The sequence below is a fragment of the Pristis pectinata genome, chromosome 30 (genome assembly GCF_009764475.1).
Source record: "Pristis pectinata isolate sPriPec2 chromosome 30, sPriPec2.1.pri, whole genome shotgun sequence".
Taxonomy (NCBI): domain Eukaryota; kingdom Metazoa; phylum Chordata; class Chondrichthyes; order Rhinopristiformes; family Pristidae; genus Pristis; species Pristis pectinata.
This window is the reverse complement of record NC_067434.1, coordinates 6,773,022-6,792,700: the sequence shown is the minus strand read 5'-3', so window position 1 is coordinate 6,792,700 and position 19,679 is coordinate 6,773,022. Positions and strand designations below refer to the sequence as shown.

At 43.9% G+C, this 19,679-nt stretch overlaps 1 protein-coding gene across 19 annotated transcripts in view; it reads left to right on the top strand.

Annotated features, from left to right (window-relative positions):
* Positions 1-19,679, top strand: part of washc2c (WASH complex subunit 2C) — a 55,480-nt gene that overhangs the window by 20,550 nt on the left and 15,251 nt on the right. For 11 of the 19 annotated variants that reach the window (XM_052041411.1, XM_052041424.1, XM_052041420.1 and 8 more), the window contains exons 12-20: positions 554-666; positions 1,357-1,426; positions 3,562-3,621; positions 7,083-7,235; positions 11,894-12,006; positions 14,121-14,219; positions 15,197-15,307; positions 17,138-17,260; positions 19,438-19,619. In XM_052041411.1, coding sequence (XP_051897371.1) covers positions 554-666; positions 1,357-1,426; positions 3,562-3,621; positions 7,083-7,235; positions 11,894-12,006; positions 14,121-14,219; positions 15,197-15,307; positions 17,138-17,260; positions 19,438-19,619 — 1,024 coding nt within the window. The remainder of the gene's footprint in view (positions 1-553; positions 667-1,356; positions 1,427-3,561; positions 3,622-7,082; positions 7,236-11,893; positions 12,007-14,120; positions 14,220-15,196; positions 15,308-17,137; positions 17,261-19,437; positions 19,620-19,679) is intronic. The other 8 variants (XM_052041423.1, XM_052041418.1, XM_052041413.1 and 5 more) reach the window with 2 other exon arrangements.

Genomic DNA, 19,679 nt, shown 5'->3' with positions numbered 1-19,679 from the left:
CCAAATGTAGAATGTTGTAGACTGGGTGTGAGGGTCAGCATGTTGGAAAGGTTTAGCAGGAGATGGTAAAGCTTTCTTTCTTTCTGTAGCTCCAGGCTGCAGCTCAGCTATTATAATGTGGAAACTGGTTGTCACATTCTCTTTAGCTAGAAGGTGGCTTGAGGTGACATTTACTCTCTGCCATGAGAATAACATTAAGTAATTTGGTTGCAATGGGAGCATAAAGTGGGTGGCCTAAAGTGCATTAAATCACAGCCTTTAGGCCACTCCTATATGCTGCCCATTACAATCCAATACACTGAAGTATGACAGATGGTCTGTACAGCCCTTGAGCTTATTGTAGTTAGGTAGTACTATCTTAGACGGGAACATAGTGGTGAGGAATGATACACCAGTTGTTCCCATTGCCAACAATATACTCCATTCAACCAGCAAACAACAGCCTTTCTAGACATGTCTTGTTATCAAGGGTGGAATCTGTTCTTGTTAAGCTGTGATAAATACCCAGTTCACACCAACCGGATGTGTAATGTACTTCTCTTTCATATGTCAGAAGAAAGCAACTTGTTTGGCTCTGAGAATGCTGATGAAGATGACAACTACTCTCCATTTTGCAGCAGAGGTGGTCTCTTCAGTGGAGGGAAGGGCCTGTTTGATGATGATGAGGTTGGTACTGAGTTGTTGATATTTACAGTTTAAAACCCAGATCATAAAAATCTGTGTCAGACTCCTGCGATATGATTAAAAAGTACTTCTGGATGTGCAGTGAGCTCACGGTTCAGCCTGCTACTCCTGCACCTTAGGAACAGGGAATGAACTCTCCTGGCTGATCCTTGATTCTAATTTATTCAATTACCACAGAATTTCAGATAATTTTAGGATAGTCCCATTCCCACCTGGATCTCTTTTGCAGCTGGCTGAGAGGTGAGGTTCTGAGTCCTCCTGACTTGCATATGCATCCAGTTCCATCATTGATCTAGCCCAAGCAGCTGATATTCTTTCCTGCTCCTATTTTATGTTTTTCCTTTTCCCATGATTTCTCTCTTAACGATTTAAGGACTACCTTTTGTTCCCCAAACTCCATGAGGTTTCAAAATAAAAAAAAAGAAAATACTGGAGATACTCAGCAGGTCAGGCAGCATCTGTGAAGAGAAAAGCAGGTTAGTGTAACTGATCCATGACCCTTCAACAGCACTTGAGACACTGACATCCTGTGCCTGCCTAGCTTTTCCAGCTCATTTGACCTTCAGGTCATCTCTCTCGGTGCACTGAGGAGTTAGACGGAAGGGATTGGGTTAAAGTCTAAGTCCTATAGTTGGAGCCATTAATTTAGATAAATGCTACTTGATTTTATAGGGTGACCTTTTCACTGAGGCACCAAAGGAAAAAATTGATGAAGAGAAGGAAGTGAAGCCAGCTGTTGAAGGTGAGTCACATGTTCAGGATACTGCTTCAAGTGCTGACAGCCCATGTTCTGCAGAAGTTTACTTCCAAATATTTTCAAGTCATGTTAGTTGTCTAAACTTAAACTGCACATGAATGTAGTTTTGGTTTGTTTATTCTACATGGGCCTTAATGCTGAGAGATGTTGATTAATATGTTTACACTTAACTTGAGTAGGATGTTGGTGGTTTATTGAAAGTTTACCCTGATTTGACCAATGTAACAGTGTCAATGCTGATTTTGATTTTTAATAAAACTCCTTTCTCCTGAATAGTAACCTGAAACCTAATAATGGGTCATCTGTGAAAGGATGCTTATTAACATTGCTTACTGCACTCTGCATTGAATCAATTGAAATGTTGATGTAAAATTCAGACTCCATCCGAGAACTGTGCCGTGCAGCTGTTTGAATTAGAATCTCCACTGCTTATGGAGGTCTTGATGCGGTGTGCGTGCTGGTGTTGATTTGAAGCTGCTTCAAAAGTTAACTTATTCTGAAATCTTCCATTCTCGGTTATCACAAACTGTAACTTGAATCAACTTGGAGGATCATAAATGAGCTGCTTCTTAGAGTCATAGAATAATACAGCACGGAGACAGGACCTTCAGCCCAACTTGTCCATACTGACCAAGATGTTCCTCTAAGCTTGTCCCATTTGCCCACTTTTGGCCCATATCCCTCTAAACCTTTCCTATCCATGTACCTGTCCAAATGTCTCTTAAATGTTGTATTGTACCTGCCTCGACCACTTCCTCTGACAGCTCGTTCCATAAACCCACCAGCCTTTGCATGAAGAAGTTGCCCCTTGGATTCCTTTTAGATCTCTCCCACACCCCCCCCCCCCCACCTTAAACCTATGCCGCCTTCTGATGAGAAGGTCCCACACTTATTGCTTTCTACATGGCGTATACCTCCAGGTAAAGTCTTCCACTGGGAGGCCAGCTCTGGTTTATTGGTAATGCATGGGCTTTTTGACAATTAGTGGCTATTTCCTTCAGTAAAATGACCTCAGACACTTCCATTGGGAGACAGACCTCTGTTCGAGCTCTGAAAACTGTCCAGATAATCAACAGTTTGCTTGAATGGGTAATATTTTAGTGTTGTTTGAATTTGTGTAATAAAATTCCATGTAAAGAAAAGCCCAGGGCCTATCCCTGGATGCACTGATAGAGGTAACGTCAGCCAATCTGGGATGGGAAGTTGGGAGTGTTTACACTTCCCTTGGAGTTGAGGGGAATAAACAGCTCCGATTCTTGGTTCCCAGCCACTGCTCTACTTTCTGGTTATATGTGATGTTTTGAGGGCAAAGCTCTACATTTCCCATCATGGGTGCAGTGAGAGTGGTTGGCTAGAGGCTAGGAGCCCAGTTAGAATTCTGGAGCTCCAGTGGCCAGGATGGAGATCCAGACCCCATCGCTTATGGATGGGGATTGGGAATCCAGAATCTTTGAAATAAATTTCCTTGGAACCTTCTGAGAAGGAAAGCCTGTTGGTGTCGGCATTCACAGCAGTAACTTCGGCTGGAGTTCGGCAGACTTGCTTTAGTGACGTTGCAGCTATTGACTGAACAATGGAGTTGGCAGGAAGTAGGTGCAGCATTTATTGTTACAAGCTATGCATTTGTACTTGGCTTCTGATAATGGCAATGAATTAGCATTAATTGCCCACTGCAGATTGCCTCCTGTAATCGTGGCAATGTAGGTGGTGAGGACCTTTATCTTTTGGCTGGAACTATAGCTTGTGCCTAACTGCTTTCATTGACATATGCTAACTTACAGCTATTTCTTCACACTTGGCTGCTCTCTTAAGGATGGACTTCATATTTTTTCAAAGTCTTGCTCGGATTTTTATAAAATATACTTTGTGAATTAAAAGAATTTATTGAGGTAAAACATTTAGTGGGCAAATATACAAGCACTGGTGCTTTTTGAGTTGCTTTGTGCAGACTTAGCTTCCAGGAGTGGGGCACCTTTCTTAAGGTTAGACAAAATTGAACTAATTTCCATAGTTCTTAGACTGTAACACCGTTGTTCTGAGGTGTCTGAAGCTTAAAGTATTTAGGTTCTCAGGTATTTGATTTTCTCATTTTAAACATTTTTCTTCAATTTTAAAATCAGACCCTGCTATAAGAAAATGTGAGAAAAAGCTACCGACTGGAGCAGTTTCTATTTACCCTGGTAGGTTTCCTGTAATAGAACAGGAGTTTGTGTGTGTGTGTGTATTTGTTACACAGTATTGTCATTCGGCCTGGGATGTATGGTTTTTATGCATTTGTTTTTAATTTTCATTTTCCGACAATGCTGGCATTTATTGCCGCCAAGCTGTGGCAGCAGCTAAAGCGCCAATAACATTGACGTTCTGGAGTTGCAGAAACCAGATACGGACGAGCGAGTTTCGTCCCTGAAGAACATTAATGAAGCAGATGTAGCGGCTGCTACCACAATGCGAGAATAAAGACGAGTCTGCAAGCTGTGGAACAAGACTGATTTATTTACCTGCCTTGTATGAGCCATTTAAGTGGTGCTGTTCCTGCCCTCCGAAAACGGAAATGACGTACGCGCTACGTCATCAAAACTTTTTACGCACACGGGTTCTCCCCCGTCACTTGGGGAAGACAAAGGCCCAGCGCCATCTTGGGCCTCACCACTCTGACGATGCACGTCCCGACCGCCGAGCCGGTTTGCTTGCGCAGACGGTGAGTCGCCACACAACCCCCTCCCACAGAACCGGCGATACGGTCCCCAAAGTTCACAGGCTGTGCTAGCCGTTGCTTGGGTGGTCAGCCTCTGCGTTGCGGTGTTGGGACCTCGACTGGTTGTTGTAGGTCTAAATGGGCTGGTTTGAGGCGGTCCATCGTGAAGACTTCTTCCTTGCCCCCAATGTCCAAAATAAAGGTGGACCCATTATTTCTGACGATCCGGAGTGGCCCCTCGTATGGTTGTTGCAACGGTGCCCGTGGTGTGCCCCTGCAAACAAAAACGAACTTAGTCTCGTGGTTCCTTGGGCACACAGGATGGGGACTGACCGTGTTGCAAAGTGGGAATCGGCACCGAGCCTCTCGCGCAGTCTTCCTCGGACTGCCGCACGTTGCTCCTTTTGCCCCCTAAGGGCGGGTATGAACTCCCCGGGACGACCAGGGGCGCACCGTACACGAGTTCAGCTGACGAAGCATGGAGATCCTTCTTGGGCAGTGCATATGCCGAGCAGGACCCAAGGAAGTTCGTCAACCCAGTTAGGACCTTTCAGGAGGGCCATCAGGGCTGATTTCAGATGGCGGTGGAAACGTTCTACCAACCCATTTGAGGGTTGTAGGCCGTGGTGGTGTGCAGCTACGTTCCTAGCATGTTTGCTAATGCAGACCATAGGCTGAAGGTAAACTGGGCGCCTCTGTCTGAAGTGATGTGGGCTGGAACACCAAAGCGCGAGACCCAAGTTGTGAGCAGCGCCCGGGCGCAGGAATCAGTTGTGATGTCTGAGAGAGGGGTTGCCTCTGGCCACCTCGTGAACCGGTCCACGATGGTAAGGGTAAAGTTCCAGGTAAAACGGCTGTTGTCGAATTGTAATTGGATTGTACAGGTACTGAAAGTTCGTATTGGTGTGCTGTTTGCGGCTTTGAGGGCGGGTCCCTGCTGCGAGTGTCACGGCCGGTCGGGGGTAAAACACTGACCTCTGCTCCAGTATCGACAAGGAAACGACGTCCGGACTGCTGCTCCCAAACGAATAGGAGGCTGTGTTGGTAGCCAGCTGCCGTAGCCATCAGCGGCAACTGGCCCTGGTGTTACCCTGAAACTTGCAGGGTGGGCGGCATCGATGGGCCTCCGCGTCCCACCTCTGGTAGAAACACAGACGATGACACTGATGACCAGCTGTGTTTCTGGGGTGTGGTCACTCGGCTGCGGGGACTGGTTTAGGTAGGCGTTGGGAACGCGGTCTGGCGGTTTGGCCGACGGATGAACCGCTCTCACGTTTGGCCCTCCACAGGACATCTGCCTGGGCAGCTACCTCACGTGGGTTGCTGAAGTCGGCATCGGCCAACGGCAGGTGAATGTTATCGGACAGCTGTTCGAGGAAGGCCTGCTCGAATATCAGGCAGGGCTTGTGTTCCTCAGCCAAGCCCAGCATCTCGTTCATCAGGGCCGATGGAGATCTGTCCCCCAGGCTGTCGAGATGAAGCAGGCGGGCGGCGCGCTCACGACGGGAGAGGCCGAAGGTCCGAATGAGAAGGCCCTTGAAAGCCGGGTACTTGCCTTCCTCCGGAGGAGACTGGATGAAGTCTCCGACCTGGGCGGCTGTCTCCTGGTCCAGGGAGCTGACCACGTGGTAGTACCGTGTGGAGTCGGAGGTGATCTGCCGCAGTTGGAACTGGGCTTCGGCCTGGTCGAACCAGACGCTGGGCCGAAGCGTCCAAAAGGTGGGTAGCTTGAGTGCCACTGCGTTGGCTGCTGCGTTGTCGGTCATTGTGTGGGTCCAAAATCTGTTTGGACCATCAGGGTCACAAATGTAGCGGCTGCTACCGCGATGCGAGAATAAAGAGACGAGTCTGCAAGCTGTGGAACAAGACTGATTTATTTACCCGCCTTGCGTGGGCCTTTTAAGTGGCACGGTTCCTGCCCTCTGAAAACGGAAATGACATACGTGCTACGTCACCAAAACTTTTCGCGCGTGCGGGTTCTCCCCGTCGCTCGGGGAAGACGAATGCCCAGCGCCATCTTGGGCCCCACCGCTCTGACAATGCGTGCCCTGACCGCCGAGCCGGTTCGCTTGCGCGGACGGTGAGTCACCACACAGAGGCATTTTTGCAACCATTCGGTAGCATGGTGGTCACTGTTGTGAGCTTTTTATTCCAGACGTGTGATTACTTGAACTTAACTTCCCAGCTGCTGTAGTGGGGTTTGAATTCACCAGTCCTCAGGATGTTGGTCCTACAATCTAAACACTGTGTTACCATCAGAGCATATTGGAATGTATGAAATCTAATTGTATTTTGATGCGGCAAGTATTTCCTGTCATTCTGAAAGATCCCATACGTTGTCATAGCTGGCAACTTCAAGACTTTTGAATCAAAATCAGCTATTTTCAGGGAGGAATCAGAGGATGTTGTTCATGGAAGCAGAGCCCAGTACAAACTATGCCTTTCATGTGGGAGAAGAAATAGAGAAAAGAACAACCAGATACTGCTGGAATCACAGATGGCTTCTTATCCTATGCCTGCCCTTGGACGATGTCTCGTTGAGACATTTGCATTGTAATATGGGAGCATGATGCACCAGGAGGAATTATGTGGAAGTTGGGTGCAGTGGTCAGTGTGCTTTGAAGAGCCAGTTGTGCATAATGTTTCAGTATAGGAAACAGGAATAATAAAATGTTATCTTGTACCTATCAAACTGTCTTCAGTTGGAACAAAAAATGGCCAAGATCATGAGTTTGAAAGCTGATGGTTGAAGTAAAGAGCTGATTGGTCGTTATATGGATGTGTAAAGACAGATTAATGTTTTTGGGTTGAAAATGTGATAAGTTCCACTGTGTATAACATTTTTCCTTTTGTCAGAACTGTGTATTTAAAATATTGAGCCTTTATTGAATCATATGTGTGTTGATATGGTGGACACTTTGTGACTATTCTCATTTTCCTTCACAGGTGGAGATATATTTAATTCTGCTGCAATTCCTGAGAAAACCCATGGGAAAGGAGCAAAGAAAAAGGCGACAAAACCCCCACCAGCTCAAAGTGCTGGAGGACTGTTTGATGAGGAAGATGACGATTTCTTTGGACCGAAAACTTCAAGCTCTGGTAAATCTGGGGCAAACTTCAATCAAATCTGATGCTACATTTAGTTAAAGCTGGGTTTTAAATCTAGTTATCTGCAGTAATAACAGCTATGAACTGTGTTTCTTGTAAACAAAGGTACTGTGAAGAGAATCTCTAATTTCCCTCTTTTAAAGGCTCCTTAAAGCCCCTTCCTTCAAGCTGCAAGCCCTACAATGTTGTTAGCAGTCAAGTTGGTTAATTGATCCTCTGAGACATTGTGTGATCTCGGCAAAATAAAGTACCTGAATCTGTGGTTAGGTACAAGCCAACTAAACATCAGGCAAAAGGAGAGACAGGATGGATTTAATAGAAAAGCATTGACGTACAAAGTGACCAGTCAGCCTATCAGGTCTGTACCTGTTCTGTCAGTCCTATTTCCCTACTCTTTCCTGGTGTAGGTTTTGACCTGAAATATAAACAATTCCTTCCACCCCCCCCCCACCACAGATGCTGCTCGACCTGCTGAATTCCTCCAGCAGGTTGTTCTCTGTTCCCTGATCTGCAAACTATTTTCCTTCCAAGTGCCCGTCCAATTTCCTTTTGAAAGTCCACATTGAAGCTTTTTCAAACATCCTTGCAGATGATGAGCTCCAGATCATAACTACTGTCAGCAATTTTTTTTGGAATAGTTCTTGTTTCCTGAAAGGTAAAATATGATATCTGCTGGAAAACTGAAATTAAAATAGAAAATGCTGGAAATTCTCAGTTGGTCAGGCAGCATCTGTGGAGAGAGAAACAGTTCATGTTTCACGGTAGTGTAGCGGTTAGTGTAACGCTTTACAGTGCCAGTGACCCGGGTTCAAATCCGGCCACTGTCTGTAAGGAGTTTGTACGTTCTCCCCATGTCTGCGTGGGTTTCCTCCGGGTGCTCCGGTTTCCTCCCACATTCCAAAGACGTACTGGTTAGGAAGTTGTGGGCGTGCTATGTTGGCGCCGGAAGCGTGGCGACACTTGCGGGCTGCCCCCAGAACACTCTACACAAAAGATGTATTTCACTGTGTTTCGATGTACATGTGACTCATAATGATCCCTTATCTTTGTATCAAAGACTTTTAACCAAGGTTATTGACCGGAAGCATAAGCTCCATTTTGCTTCCTGTTTAACCTACTGGGTATTTCCAGCAGTTTGTTTTGCATTCTTCTCTCATTCACCATTCTTTCCCAAAACTTTAATGTGTTCCTGATCTTTGATCCATCTGCCAATGGGAGTTTCTCTTTATTTACCCTCAATCAGGGAATGATCTGGTATACCGCTATCAGATCTCTTCTCAATATTCTCTGTTCTAATGAGAAGAACGTCAGATTCTCTCATTTAACCTAGTTGCTGAAATCTCTCATCCCCTGTAACCATTCAAGTAAATCTTTTCTGGATTTGTAAAAAGGAAGTCATATCTGATAATTGAAATTTTTGGTGACTCTACTGTAGTGGACAGGCTTATGGCAGTCATCTTAGGCAGGTCCTTGTGGCTGAGGCATCCAGGTTTTTTTGGATTAATGTGCTTTCCTGCTGTTTGTCCTAAGCTCCTGAATGCTCCTGTTGTGAGGTGCTTGCCGTCTTCCTGGATGATCACTGGCCAGGGATGCACAAGACTTGGAGAGAATGTTGCACGTTTCTTGAGGAAACTTTCAGAATATCCTTAAAGCATTGTCTCTGTACCAGAAATTGCTTATCACGGTGGACCTTACATAGGGTGTTTTTAATGGGTGTCTGGTGTCACGTGTGTGGACAGAGTGGCCCGTCCACTGGAGCTGGAGTTGAGTGTGATCAGAGCCTCGATGCTGTGGATGTTGGCCTGCCGGTTAGGTTTGTTAGATTGAGATGTCTTCTATATAGATTTTCCAGGTCTCCAGAGCACACAAGGGCAGAGAACACTACTACCCAGTGCCAGCTTTGTGGTCTTGGTCTTCAGACACACTGCCGCCTTAAGTCTTCTGAAGATGCTGCTGGCACATCGATGGCAGTGGTCGACTTTGTAGTTGATGTTTCTTTATGCTGAGAGGTGGCTCCAAGACACAAAAAGTGATCTGTGTTTTCAGAATCTTACTCTGTACTTTTAGTGTTGGGAGGGTTTAGTGTTGTGTGGTAGGGCAGGTTGGTAGAGGACATTTGTTTTCAGTATAAGGCCTATCTCATTGTATGCTTCACTGAAGGAATCTGCAATGCCTTGGTATTGGTTTATTATTGTCACTTGTACCGAGAGTGTCCACATAGTAGTGTTTGCACGCTGTGAATTGATTACTGATGTTGGGGTGTTCGTGGCTCTGGAGTGGAGAGAGCAGAAGTTGAACAGTTTCCCGTTCATCCTGTAGATTTACTCTACTGAGGAGCTTGTTGAAGGTGCACTGCAGTATGGTTGTGCAGAATACTGAAGCGAGCCGTAGCATTGCTCACACCCTGGGATTGTATTTGTAGTGGACTATTAGTTGGGATCACAGCTTGCATGTAGGAGACATGGAATAGCAGCAAATTTTTAAGGCCAGCCAAACTTAGGAAGGATTTTCCATAATCCTTTGGTTGACTGGGTCGAAGGCTTTTGTGAGGTCAAAAAAGTCCAGGTACAGTGGTTACTGCTTCCAACGTCTCTAAACTCCTGGACCTTGGCCTTGGTGGCCCCCATCTGCAACTGGCTTCTAGACTTTCTGACTGGGAGACCTCCGTTGGCTAGAAATTACCATAATATTTCATCCACCCTGACCCTCAACACCGGTGCTTTCCAGAGTGGTGTGCTCAGTCCCCTGCTCTACTCCCTATATGCCCATGACTGTGCAGCCAGATACAGCGCCAACTCGATCTTTAAGTTCGCTGATGATACCACTGCTGGATCAACAATGATAAGACAGAGTACACGAAAGAGATCGCAAACCTTGTATCGTTGAGTCAGAGCAACAACCTAGATGAAGGAGCTGGTTGTTAACCCAAGGAAGCGGAGGGGTGTCCTCATCAATGGAGCTGCAATAGAGATGGTCGACGCTTCAGATTTCCAGGCATCCATATCACCAGCAATCTCACCTGGTCTCTTCACACTGATGCGGTGATCAACAAAGCACATCAGTGAATTTACTCTCTTAGACATCTGAGAAGATACAACTTGTTCACAAGGATTCCCTCCAACGTCTACAGATGCGCTATGGAAGGTATCCTGACAGCTTGCATCTCAGCCTGGTCTACTAATTGCTCTGCTCTGTACCGACGGAACCTGCAGAAAATGGTGAACACTGACCAGTCTATTACAGGTTTTGTATAACATCCTTCCCAGCCACCTCCCCATCTCTCTCCCCTCCCCCCCCCCCACACCCCAAACTGTCATTAGTGCCAATCAGGAAGACAAGTGCAGCAGGCACAAAGGATTCTCAAGTTGTCTTAAAACCAGACATTCCCGTGACTTGGAACTCTATTTCCTTCATTGTTGGGCCAACATCCTGAAATTTCCACTCCTAGTGAACTGAGGGTGAACCTCTGCCATGTGCATCAAGAGGTAGTTGCAATGGTGGTGAGCACTGCACTTTATTTTCCTGAACCATAAGGGGCAGTTTGAAACGCTGGCATCCTTGTCTGGTGTTTGAGTAGTAGAGAATTCGTGTGACTGTCAGATTTGGACATGTCTCTATCTTGGAATCTGCACGTGATGCCTTCATCTCCTGCAAACAGAGCATGCTGCCATCCAGTGGCTGAAGTGTAAACAGAAGAATAATGCAATCTACAGATATTAAGGCCCAGTTTGTCTATTATCAATATGTATTTCCTACAAATAAATACTACTTTGAGCTGGAGGATTAAGATTGTCTTCCTTAAAAGCTGCAGCAGCTGATGTGCTCCAGAAACCTGAAGTGCAATGTGTTGCCATTTTGGTATCCTCCAGCTGTTGCTCTGATAAATAGCTTGAAGGGTTCAGATCAGCGTCTGAGGTCTCAGTGCATGTAGCTAGATGCAAACTCCAGGCCTGGTGTCGGGTTTCCTGTATCGTGATAAATGAGGCTTCACCGGTGGAAAAAATCTCAGCTATTTTGCATTCCTCTTCAGTAAGTGTTTCTGGCAGGGCCTTCACTTTCATTGCCCATGCCTGGCTGTTGTGTTGGATGAGCTGCCGCCTTGACTTTCTGTATTACATACAGTGAAGGCCTACACTCAGTACTGCTTAGTGGAGGAATGTGTTTTTTATTTGACTTCGATGCAGTGGCGATGAAGGAACCATGATATATGCACATGTGAATTAGAGAGGGATGTGTCATTTGCCCTAGGCTGCTCTGCCTACATGTTGGAGGAGATGGGCTTGGGTAGAAGATGGTAGGCTATTGTGCTCATCCTTAGCTGCTCAGTAATGAGGTACAAGGTGAACAAAAGAGGCCAGAGTGCCAGCATTTCTGACACTGTGGCCGTAATCATTTCTGATCATATGCCGTCATTTGAAGGTGCAGAAAATTTAATGCTCAACAATGCTAAATAAAAATGAGGAAGTACAAGGATAAGTCCCTTTCATTAGGTAGTGGTTAAGTTTGAAACCTTTGTCTTAATTGGTTGAGAGGATTTCAAAGTTCTCAGAACATTTGATTAATGCAATTGAATTTGGCCATATACTGGAAACATGCTTATGAACTCTAGTATAACTAATCAGACTGTTTTACTTTCTAACGTTTATCAGCTGCTGTTGAGCCCAAGCCAGCTCCAAGCCTCTTTGATGATAGTGATGACAGTGGACTCTTTGAGACAAGTGTCACACCAAAAGTACCCAAAGAGAAATCAAGGGTTCAGCAGGTGAGTGGCAGCCTCAGAATATATGTGTGAAGTGTAACGTCTGGTTAACTGCAGTTGTGCAGCTATTTTGTATTTATCTTTGTAACCCATCCATGGTATGTCACTTTTGGGTGAGAGGCTGCACTGCTGGGTCTATCCTTGAGTACGTGCCTTTAGTGAAGGATAGAGGAGAAATGGAGACAACAGTAGAGGAGGAGAACAAAACCGAATGTGTGGCTGTGATTCAAATATCAAGATTATTAATCCTGTTGTTCCTGTTTTGCAAATGTTCACCAAGGAGTAGGACTTGTGTTTCTGTTACATAAATAACTGCAGCAAGGCTCTTGCTGCCAATATAGAATATATATTTCAGGTTGAATTCACCCAGTGCTGCTTTTTGTGTAATGGGTGTGTTACTTCCATGTTGGTGGGCTTTGCTTGAACTGGTATAGCATTGTTGTACTTCTGCATTAGATGTTTAGTGTCGTTAGGAATTGTGGCAAAACACCATTATTATATGGTGGGAAGAACCAGTGGTACAGGGATCATCTTGCTGCTATTGTTCTGGTTAGGGCTTGCTAAAACTGATTTAATTTGAGCATTCCCACAAATAACTTGAATCCAGGCATCTAGTATTTCTAATCTGGTCAATATATCTTGTCAATAACCCAGTAATGCTGTCATAGATTACTGAACTCTGGGCTGATAAGACAACTTGTTCTTGTGTTATAGCCATAGAGAGAGACAGCACAGGCACAGGCTCTTCAGCCCACTGAGTCTGCGTTGACTGTCGAGCACCCATTTTTACACTAATCCTACCCTAACTTATTTTATTCTCCTTACATTCCATCAGCTCCCCGCACCACCCCCCCCCCCCCCCCCCCGAGGGTCTCCCACTGAGTGACACCCTGTGGGCAATTAACTGTGGACAATTAACCTACCATGTTTTTGGACTGTGGGGAGAAAATGAAGCACTCGGAGGAAATCCACCTGCTCTTGGGGAGAACACATAAACTCCACACCCACAACTGGAAAGTCAGGATAGAATCTGGGTCACTGGGGCCATGAGGCAACAGCTTTACTAGCTGCACCACTGTGCTGCCCCTGTGACTCCTTCCTGACTAGGTTCCTTGCTTATGGGCACCACTCCTTCCAATAAATAATATTTCTGAAAGTTTTCATGTTTCTGTAAATCTAGTGGATAATCCACACTGTAAGTTTTGACGTATTTGCTCTTCCATTTCTACTTGCAGTGGGATTGAAGCTCAGAATAGTCAACCTTCCAAGGAGAAAGTCAGCCAGGGAGGAGATTGGTGGCAAGTTCATGGATTGGCTTGGAAAAGCAAACAGTGAATATAGAGTTGTGAGATGTTGAGGGTACTGTGGGCTGGAAGTTTTCCAAGATTGTCATTTTAGGAGAAGTGGAAGAAAGTTTACCAAGGTATTGGATGTCAGGCCTGTGTGTTTAATACTTTGATAACGATACGCTTACCTCAGGGGCAATACCCTGGTGATGTGAAATTATGTATTTAGTGCCATCTCCAGGTACAATACTGTTTGCATCTTTGGACGGTTGACTATTTTGAGAAAATATCTAACAATCTGATGGGTGTGTTCAGATACACTCACTTGAGCAATAAAAGCAGAAAATGCTGGAAATACTCAGCAGGTCAGAATGCATCCTGGAAAGAGAAACAGAGTGAAAATTTCAGATCAAAAACCTCTGCTCAGAACACTTGAAAAGTTAACTGTTTCTGTTGTTCACAAATACTGCTGAGTATTTTTAGCTTTTTCTGTTTTTATTTCAGATTTCGAGCATTTGCATTTATTTGATTTTCAGTTGCTTTCATGGCTTTGGTACCTGTTCGATTGATTGTTTGAGCAGATCTTAAAGGAGCAGAAATACATCCTAGTGCAGCTTCCTACATGAGCAAGAAACCCTCTTCTATTGCAGCACTGAGATTCATAGTTTGATTTTGAGGTTGGAGACTGCACTAAGAGTTGGTCCCCAATTGCAACTTCCCAACCATGGAGTGCTTGTGAATGAATCAGACTCTTGGGCTCCATGTGTGGTGCAAGCTGAGGGAAGAGATAGTGGAATTGGGGAAATTAATTTGTTTTAATCAATTTCCAAGAATGCAGAACCAGTCTCGGAAGTTCTTGAATCCTCAACGTTGCTTGCTGAAAAGTCCCAGGCCAGCTCTGGTCTCTTCTCTGATGAAGATGAATCAAAGGTAAGACCAATGAGTCACCAATGTTCCTGAATAATACAAGAACATGCATATTATCTGTAACTAACACTGTATTCTGCATTCTGTTGTTGTTTTTCCCTTTGTACTACCTCGATGTACTTATGTTGTGAAATGATCTGCATGGATGGCATGTAAAACAAAGTTTTTCCATTGTATCTCAGTATATGTGACAATAATAAACCAATTACCAATTACAGATCCATGTGACTGTTGTAAGTTGTTAGCTGGTGCTTCCACGGATGTGCTTCTGGTGTCTATTTGAGTATTTCTATCTGCAGAAAATGTCATTTTTGTTTCTTTCCTTGAACAAGGTGTTACAGGAATGATTCTTGTAAAATTTGCTTTGATCTGTAAAATATCTCCTAACTTGAAACAGAATCAGTGTTTAATGCAAGATATAGTTCCAGACAGAAAAATCCCTCATTTGTTTCCTTGTGTCAAATATCATGTTACTCTTAAATATTTAACTAAAGCCAGTAAAAGTAAAAACAGACGAAAGCCAGTGTACTATCCACAATACTCAATCATATTGTATGCTCCTTGGTTGCGATTTTTGAACTTGAAATCAGTGTGCTAATCAGGCATTTTGGAAGATTAATTTTTTCTGATCTAATTTAAAAACCTTGCCCAAGGCAAATTCTGATCTGGCATCTGCAGACATCAAGTAGGTGTCATTTTATTGCAGCCAGACTTAATCCTTGCCTGATCTTTTTTCTCTCTCCCTACTCACCAACCATTTGAGCTCAATTGCAATATAACTGATATCAGCTAACTTGAAACAGAATGAGGACCAAACTTTGGATCTTTGTGGTCTCTGTCATCGCTTTTTTTTTGCATTCATTGCTTGGATAAAGTTATGATTAACTTTGGAACTTGGTAAAACAGTTCTTTATCTGACTGTACCCATCAGTCTCAGTAGGATCCTCATTTGCCTTTGATTCACTCTTACTCCATGACAGGATTTATTCTTTCCAAGCAAAGAAACAAAAAGAAATGAATCGAAGCAGTCATCAGGAAGCAAGACCAAACCCCATCAACTTCCAATCTCACTCTTTGATGATGATGATGAGGTAAAATTATTTTTCTTTTAATTCTGTACAAAAATGCGGTTCCTAAAAAAAATGCTTTCATTATCAGTAATCATCCTTCTAATTGTAAAATCCTGTTAGACTGGTAATGCATTCTTAATTGAACAATGTCCAGAGGTACTGGAAGGGGAGTTATAAAATCTTATTGAGAGGTTAGGGTTAGAACTTTGTGTAGTGCAAAGGTCGGGCTCAGGTGGGCTACAGGTTTGATCTGACTTCAATACCCCTCACCTGAGTGAGAAACGTGGCTTTCCTCAGACCTTGTAATTCATTTTTGTTTCCTGTTTTTCTCTTTTTTTTAACCTTCCTTATTCTTTTTTTGCCTTTGTAAATTTTCCAGCATTGTTAGATAATTTTATTGGGCAGGGGATATGCAGTTGTCTGGTTTAAGGAAAGCAGGTCTCTCTCCCCCACATATTTATGAATCACTCAGTTCACAGGAAGATTCTTGTTTATTGTCATTCTTAACTAACAGGATATGTTGGAGTGAAAACCTGAAAGAAGTGGCTCTGTTTGATTTGTAATAGAAATTAGTCTTTTTCTTCTGACTTAAACTGCTAGTTTCTTGCAAGTTCACCTTGCTTAATATTTAAACCTCTAGTTCTACAACTAGAATGCATCGCCAGAAAAAATAATTTTCAACTCTTAACCCCATTCCTCAACCAAAGCAATAAGTTCTGTCTCACTCACTTAACTCTGTAGTGCATTCAGTGCACGGGTATGTCTTACCTTCCAGAGGTTAATGGAAGACTTTTCATCCATCCTCATATCTCTAGCATTCAGTCCTACTTTGCTCTTCGCAGATATTTAATTCATTCAGTTAAAGTCTCCTTGCAAACCTCTGCCTATATTTCCAATTACCCACTAATCAATAACCATTTTGGAGAGTTTGATTTAGTCAACATCCCAGACTTTTTGGGGGTGCAAATGCTGTACTCATCTTGTCCAAGGGACAAGAGCAGTGAAAAACACGGTGATGTTGGAGGAACTCAGCAGGCCAGGCAGCATCTGTGGAGAAAAGCAGGTGGTTAACGTTTCGGGTTAGGACCCTTCTTCAGGAACGTTGACCACCTGCTTTTTCTCCACGGATGCTGCCTGGCCTGCTGAGTTCCTCCAGCATCATCGTGTTTTCATCTAGATTCCAGCATCTGCAGTCCTTTGTTTCTCTGACAAGAGCAGTGAATTTTCTTTTACTTTGTAACTTCTTGTATGTTGTCCATGAGCCTCTGTAAATGATGCGTTTTAGGTGTCAATTTGGAGCAGGTGTATGCTGCCCTCTTCGTGAAATTGTGGACTGATAATAGCACAAGAGGCCAGTCTGCCCTTTGAAAAGGCTAGCCTATTAGTTTTGTTCCATGTAGTTATGCATTTTTTTTCTTTACATGCATGTATCATTTTGCTATTGAATCTGTCCCACCACTGTTTGAGGAATTCCATTCCAGATCATAGTAACTCGCTAGATTTTCTTTTTGTATCTGCATCGTTCTAGTGCTTTTGCCAGTTATAGTAAATCTAGAAAGTAAATGTGACTCACCTGCAGAAGGATAATGGTAAAGTTCTGTTAAATAGTTATGTGTTACCTGTATTAATGAGTGGTGTCCAGTGGCAATAATATAATGACTGGTGCAGAACCTTTGCTGGTTGCACAGGCTTCACAATGGGCTGTGAGCAGGACTTTAATGGTTAGCTCTAGCAAGGTGAATACTTCTCCATTGCGAGGGAATGTATAGTGCATGTTGAGCCATATGGGTGAGTGGAAGAGCTTCCTCCTGCAAGGCTGGTCCTACCTCCAGATTGTGTTGGATTTTATAGGGTGACCTCTTCGGTGCCATTTCTTCAAAGGATAGTTCTGCATTGAAGAAATCTCAGCAACAGAATGAATCCAAAGTTACACCCAGCAGTTTAACATCCACTGCATTATTTGACAGTGATGAGGTAAGTAGGTTGGAATGCCTACGTACTCCTGCCATAGATCCTCCTCGTCCTACTCAGTTGTTGATGTTTGCTGTTTATGAACTAGTCTTCAAATTCCACCTTGCCCACCATCAAGGCTCCACGGTTTGCCCTCTGTGCTACTGTCTTTTCCTCTTTTGTTTATTCACAATTTTTGTTTTCTCTCACCTTTTTCTTTTTTCATTTTTTTCACCTCTTCACATTTTCTTATACCTACTTCTCTTGCCCTTCCAAGTGCTCTAGCTTTGTTGCTACCTTGTTTTTGTCCTTTCTAAACATTCACACAGCTCCATGTCCCAAAGATGCCCCTTCTTTATTTACCTTTGATCCTGTTTTTGTTGATCTTCATCTGATCACCAAGAATCAGGTGATAGGATCTGAATTTCAAAATCTCCATCCTCAAAAATGTCACCAATTGGAAACCTGTCTCCTGTCCTGTGTATTTCACCTCCTTTCTGTTTTATTTCTCTATTCTCGTATTGCTTTGATGTTTGTTTTTCTGTTACATCTCTAAGTGACATCCTAGATTATTCCTCCAACTCTCGTCTGAGTATTCTCCCCATCTCTATCATGGCAAGAGCTTACCAATCTTATTCATAACACCACAAGGTATCGGAGCAGAATTAGGCCATTCAGCTCATCAAGTCTGCTCTGCCATTCAATCATGGCTGATTTCCCCCCTGCCCCCTTTCTCCCTGTAACCCTTAACCCCTTTACCAATCAAGAACCTGTCAACCTCTGCCTTAAATACACCCAATGACTTGGCCTTCACAGCCCTCTGTGGCAATGAATTCCACAGATTCACTGCCCTTTGGCCTGAAGAAATTCCTCCCCATCTCAGTTTTAAAGGGATTTCCCTTTATTCTGAGGCTGTGCCTCGGATCCTAGACTCTCCTACTGATGGAAACATCCTCTCCACATCCACTCTGTCCAGGCCTTTAAGTAACCAGTAGGTTTCACTGAGATTCCCCCCTCATCCTTCTGAACTCCCAAGTACAGGCCCAGAGACATCAAACGCTCCTCGTATGTCAAGCCATTCATTGCTGGGATCATTCTTGTGAACCTCTCTAGACCCTCTCCAGGGCCAGCACATCCTTCCTTTGATGTGAGGCCCAAAATTGCTCATAACTAACGCCTTATAAAGTTTCAGCAGTACATCCTTGCTTCTATATTTCAGTCATTTCGAAATGAATGCTAATTCATTTTCAGGAATGCTGAACTATTCCAGTGCTCTGGACCTCCCTCTCTTAACCCATCCATTTTGTAAGTAGTGGTTAGCATAATGCTGTTACAGCACCAGCGACCTGGGTTCAATTCCGGCCACTGTCTGGAAGGAGTTTGTACATTCTCTTCATGACTGCATGGGTTTCCTCCCATATTCCAAAGACGTACGGGTTAGGAAGTTGTGGGCATGCTATGTTGGCGCCGGAAGTATGGCAACACTTGCGGGCTGCCCCCAGAACACTCTATGCAAAAGATGCATTTCACTGTGTTTCGTTGTACATGTAACTAATAAAGATATCTTAAAACCTTGTTCATGCCATTAGTTGCCTTTGTTGTTTCCTGCTCAGTCTGTTAGTATAATTTGGACAGGAAGTAGCCATTTAGCTCATTGTGACTCTCGTTCCTTGAAAGGCAGTCCAATTGATCCCATTACACTGCATATTTATCCCTTCTAGAAGATATCCAATTTCCTTTTGAAAGTTGTTGTTAAATCATTCTCCACACAATAAGTCAGCACATTCCTGATCTAAACTAATAATTGTTTCCCCTGGATTTTTTTGAGAAATATCTTCAGTCTTTGAGGCCCAGTCACTGCTTCCTTTGTCAGGGAAACAGTTCCTCCCTATCAACCTCTCATAGTTTTGAACATTGTCAATAGTCCCTTAACCTTCTTTGTTCTAAGCTTCTCTGATCTCCCTTCACAAGATCCCTGGATCCAGTAAATATCGTCTGTACTCACTCCAGTTGATTTGCAAACTGACTTTAAAGGTGTTGAAAATCCATGTTATTTTCTTTCATCACAACATCAGTTTTTCAACATCTAGAAGTATTCATGCATTCCCATAAGTTACTCACCCTTTCACCAACGTGTATTTATCTGCATACCCGACACATTGGTACTCCACCAACTGGCTGCTCATGTGTTTTCATTGTAGTGTGACTGGCAAAGCCCGAAATCGCCAGTGGCAGAGCGTGCCGTGGACGTTGCGGACGCACGGACCTCGATGAGAAAGGAAGTGACGCCCAAGTCTGCTACAGCCTCAAAAGCAGTGAAGAAGACCAGTCTATTTGATGATCCTGAGGAGGACTACTTGTTTGGCGTTTCTGGAAAGGAAAGGTAAGACTAGGGAGTATACATTACTTTGAAAGCACAGAGTTTAAGGCAGAAGGTCAAGTG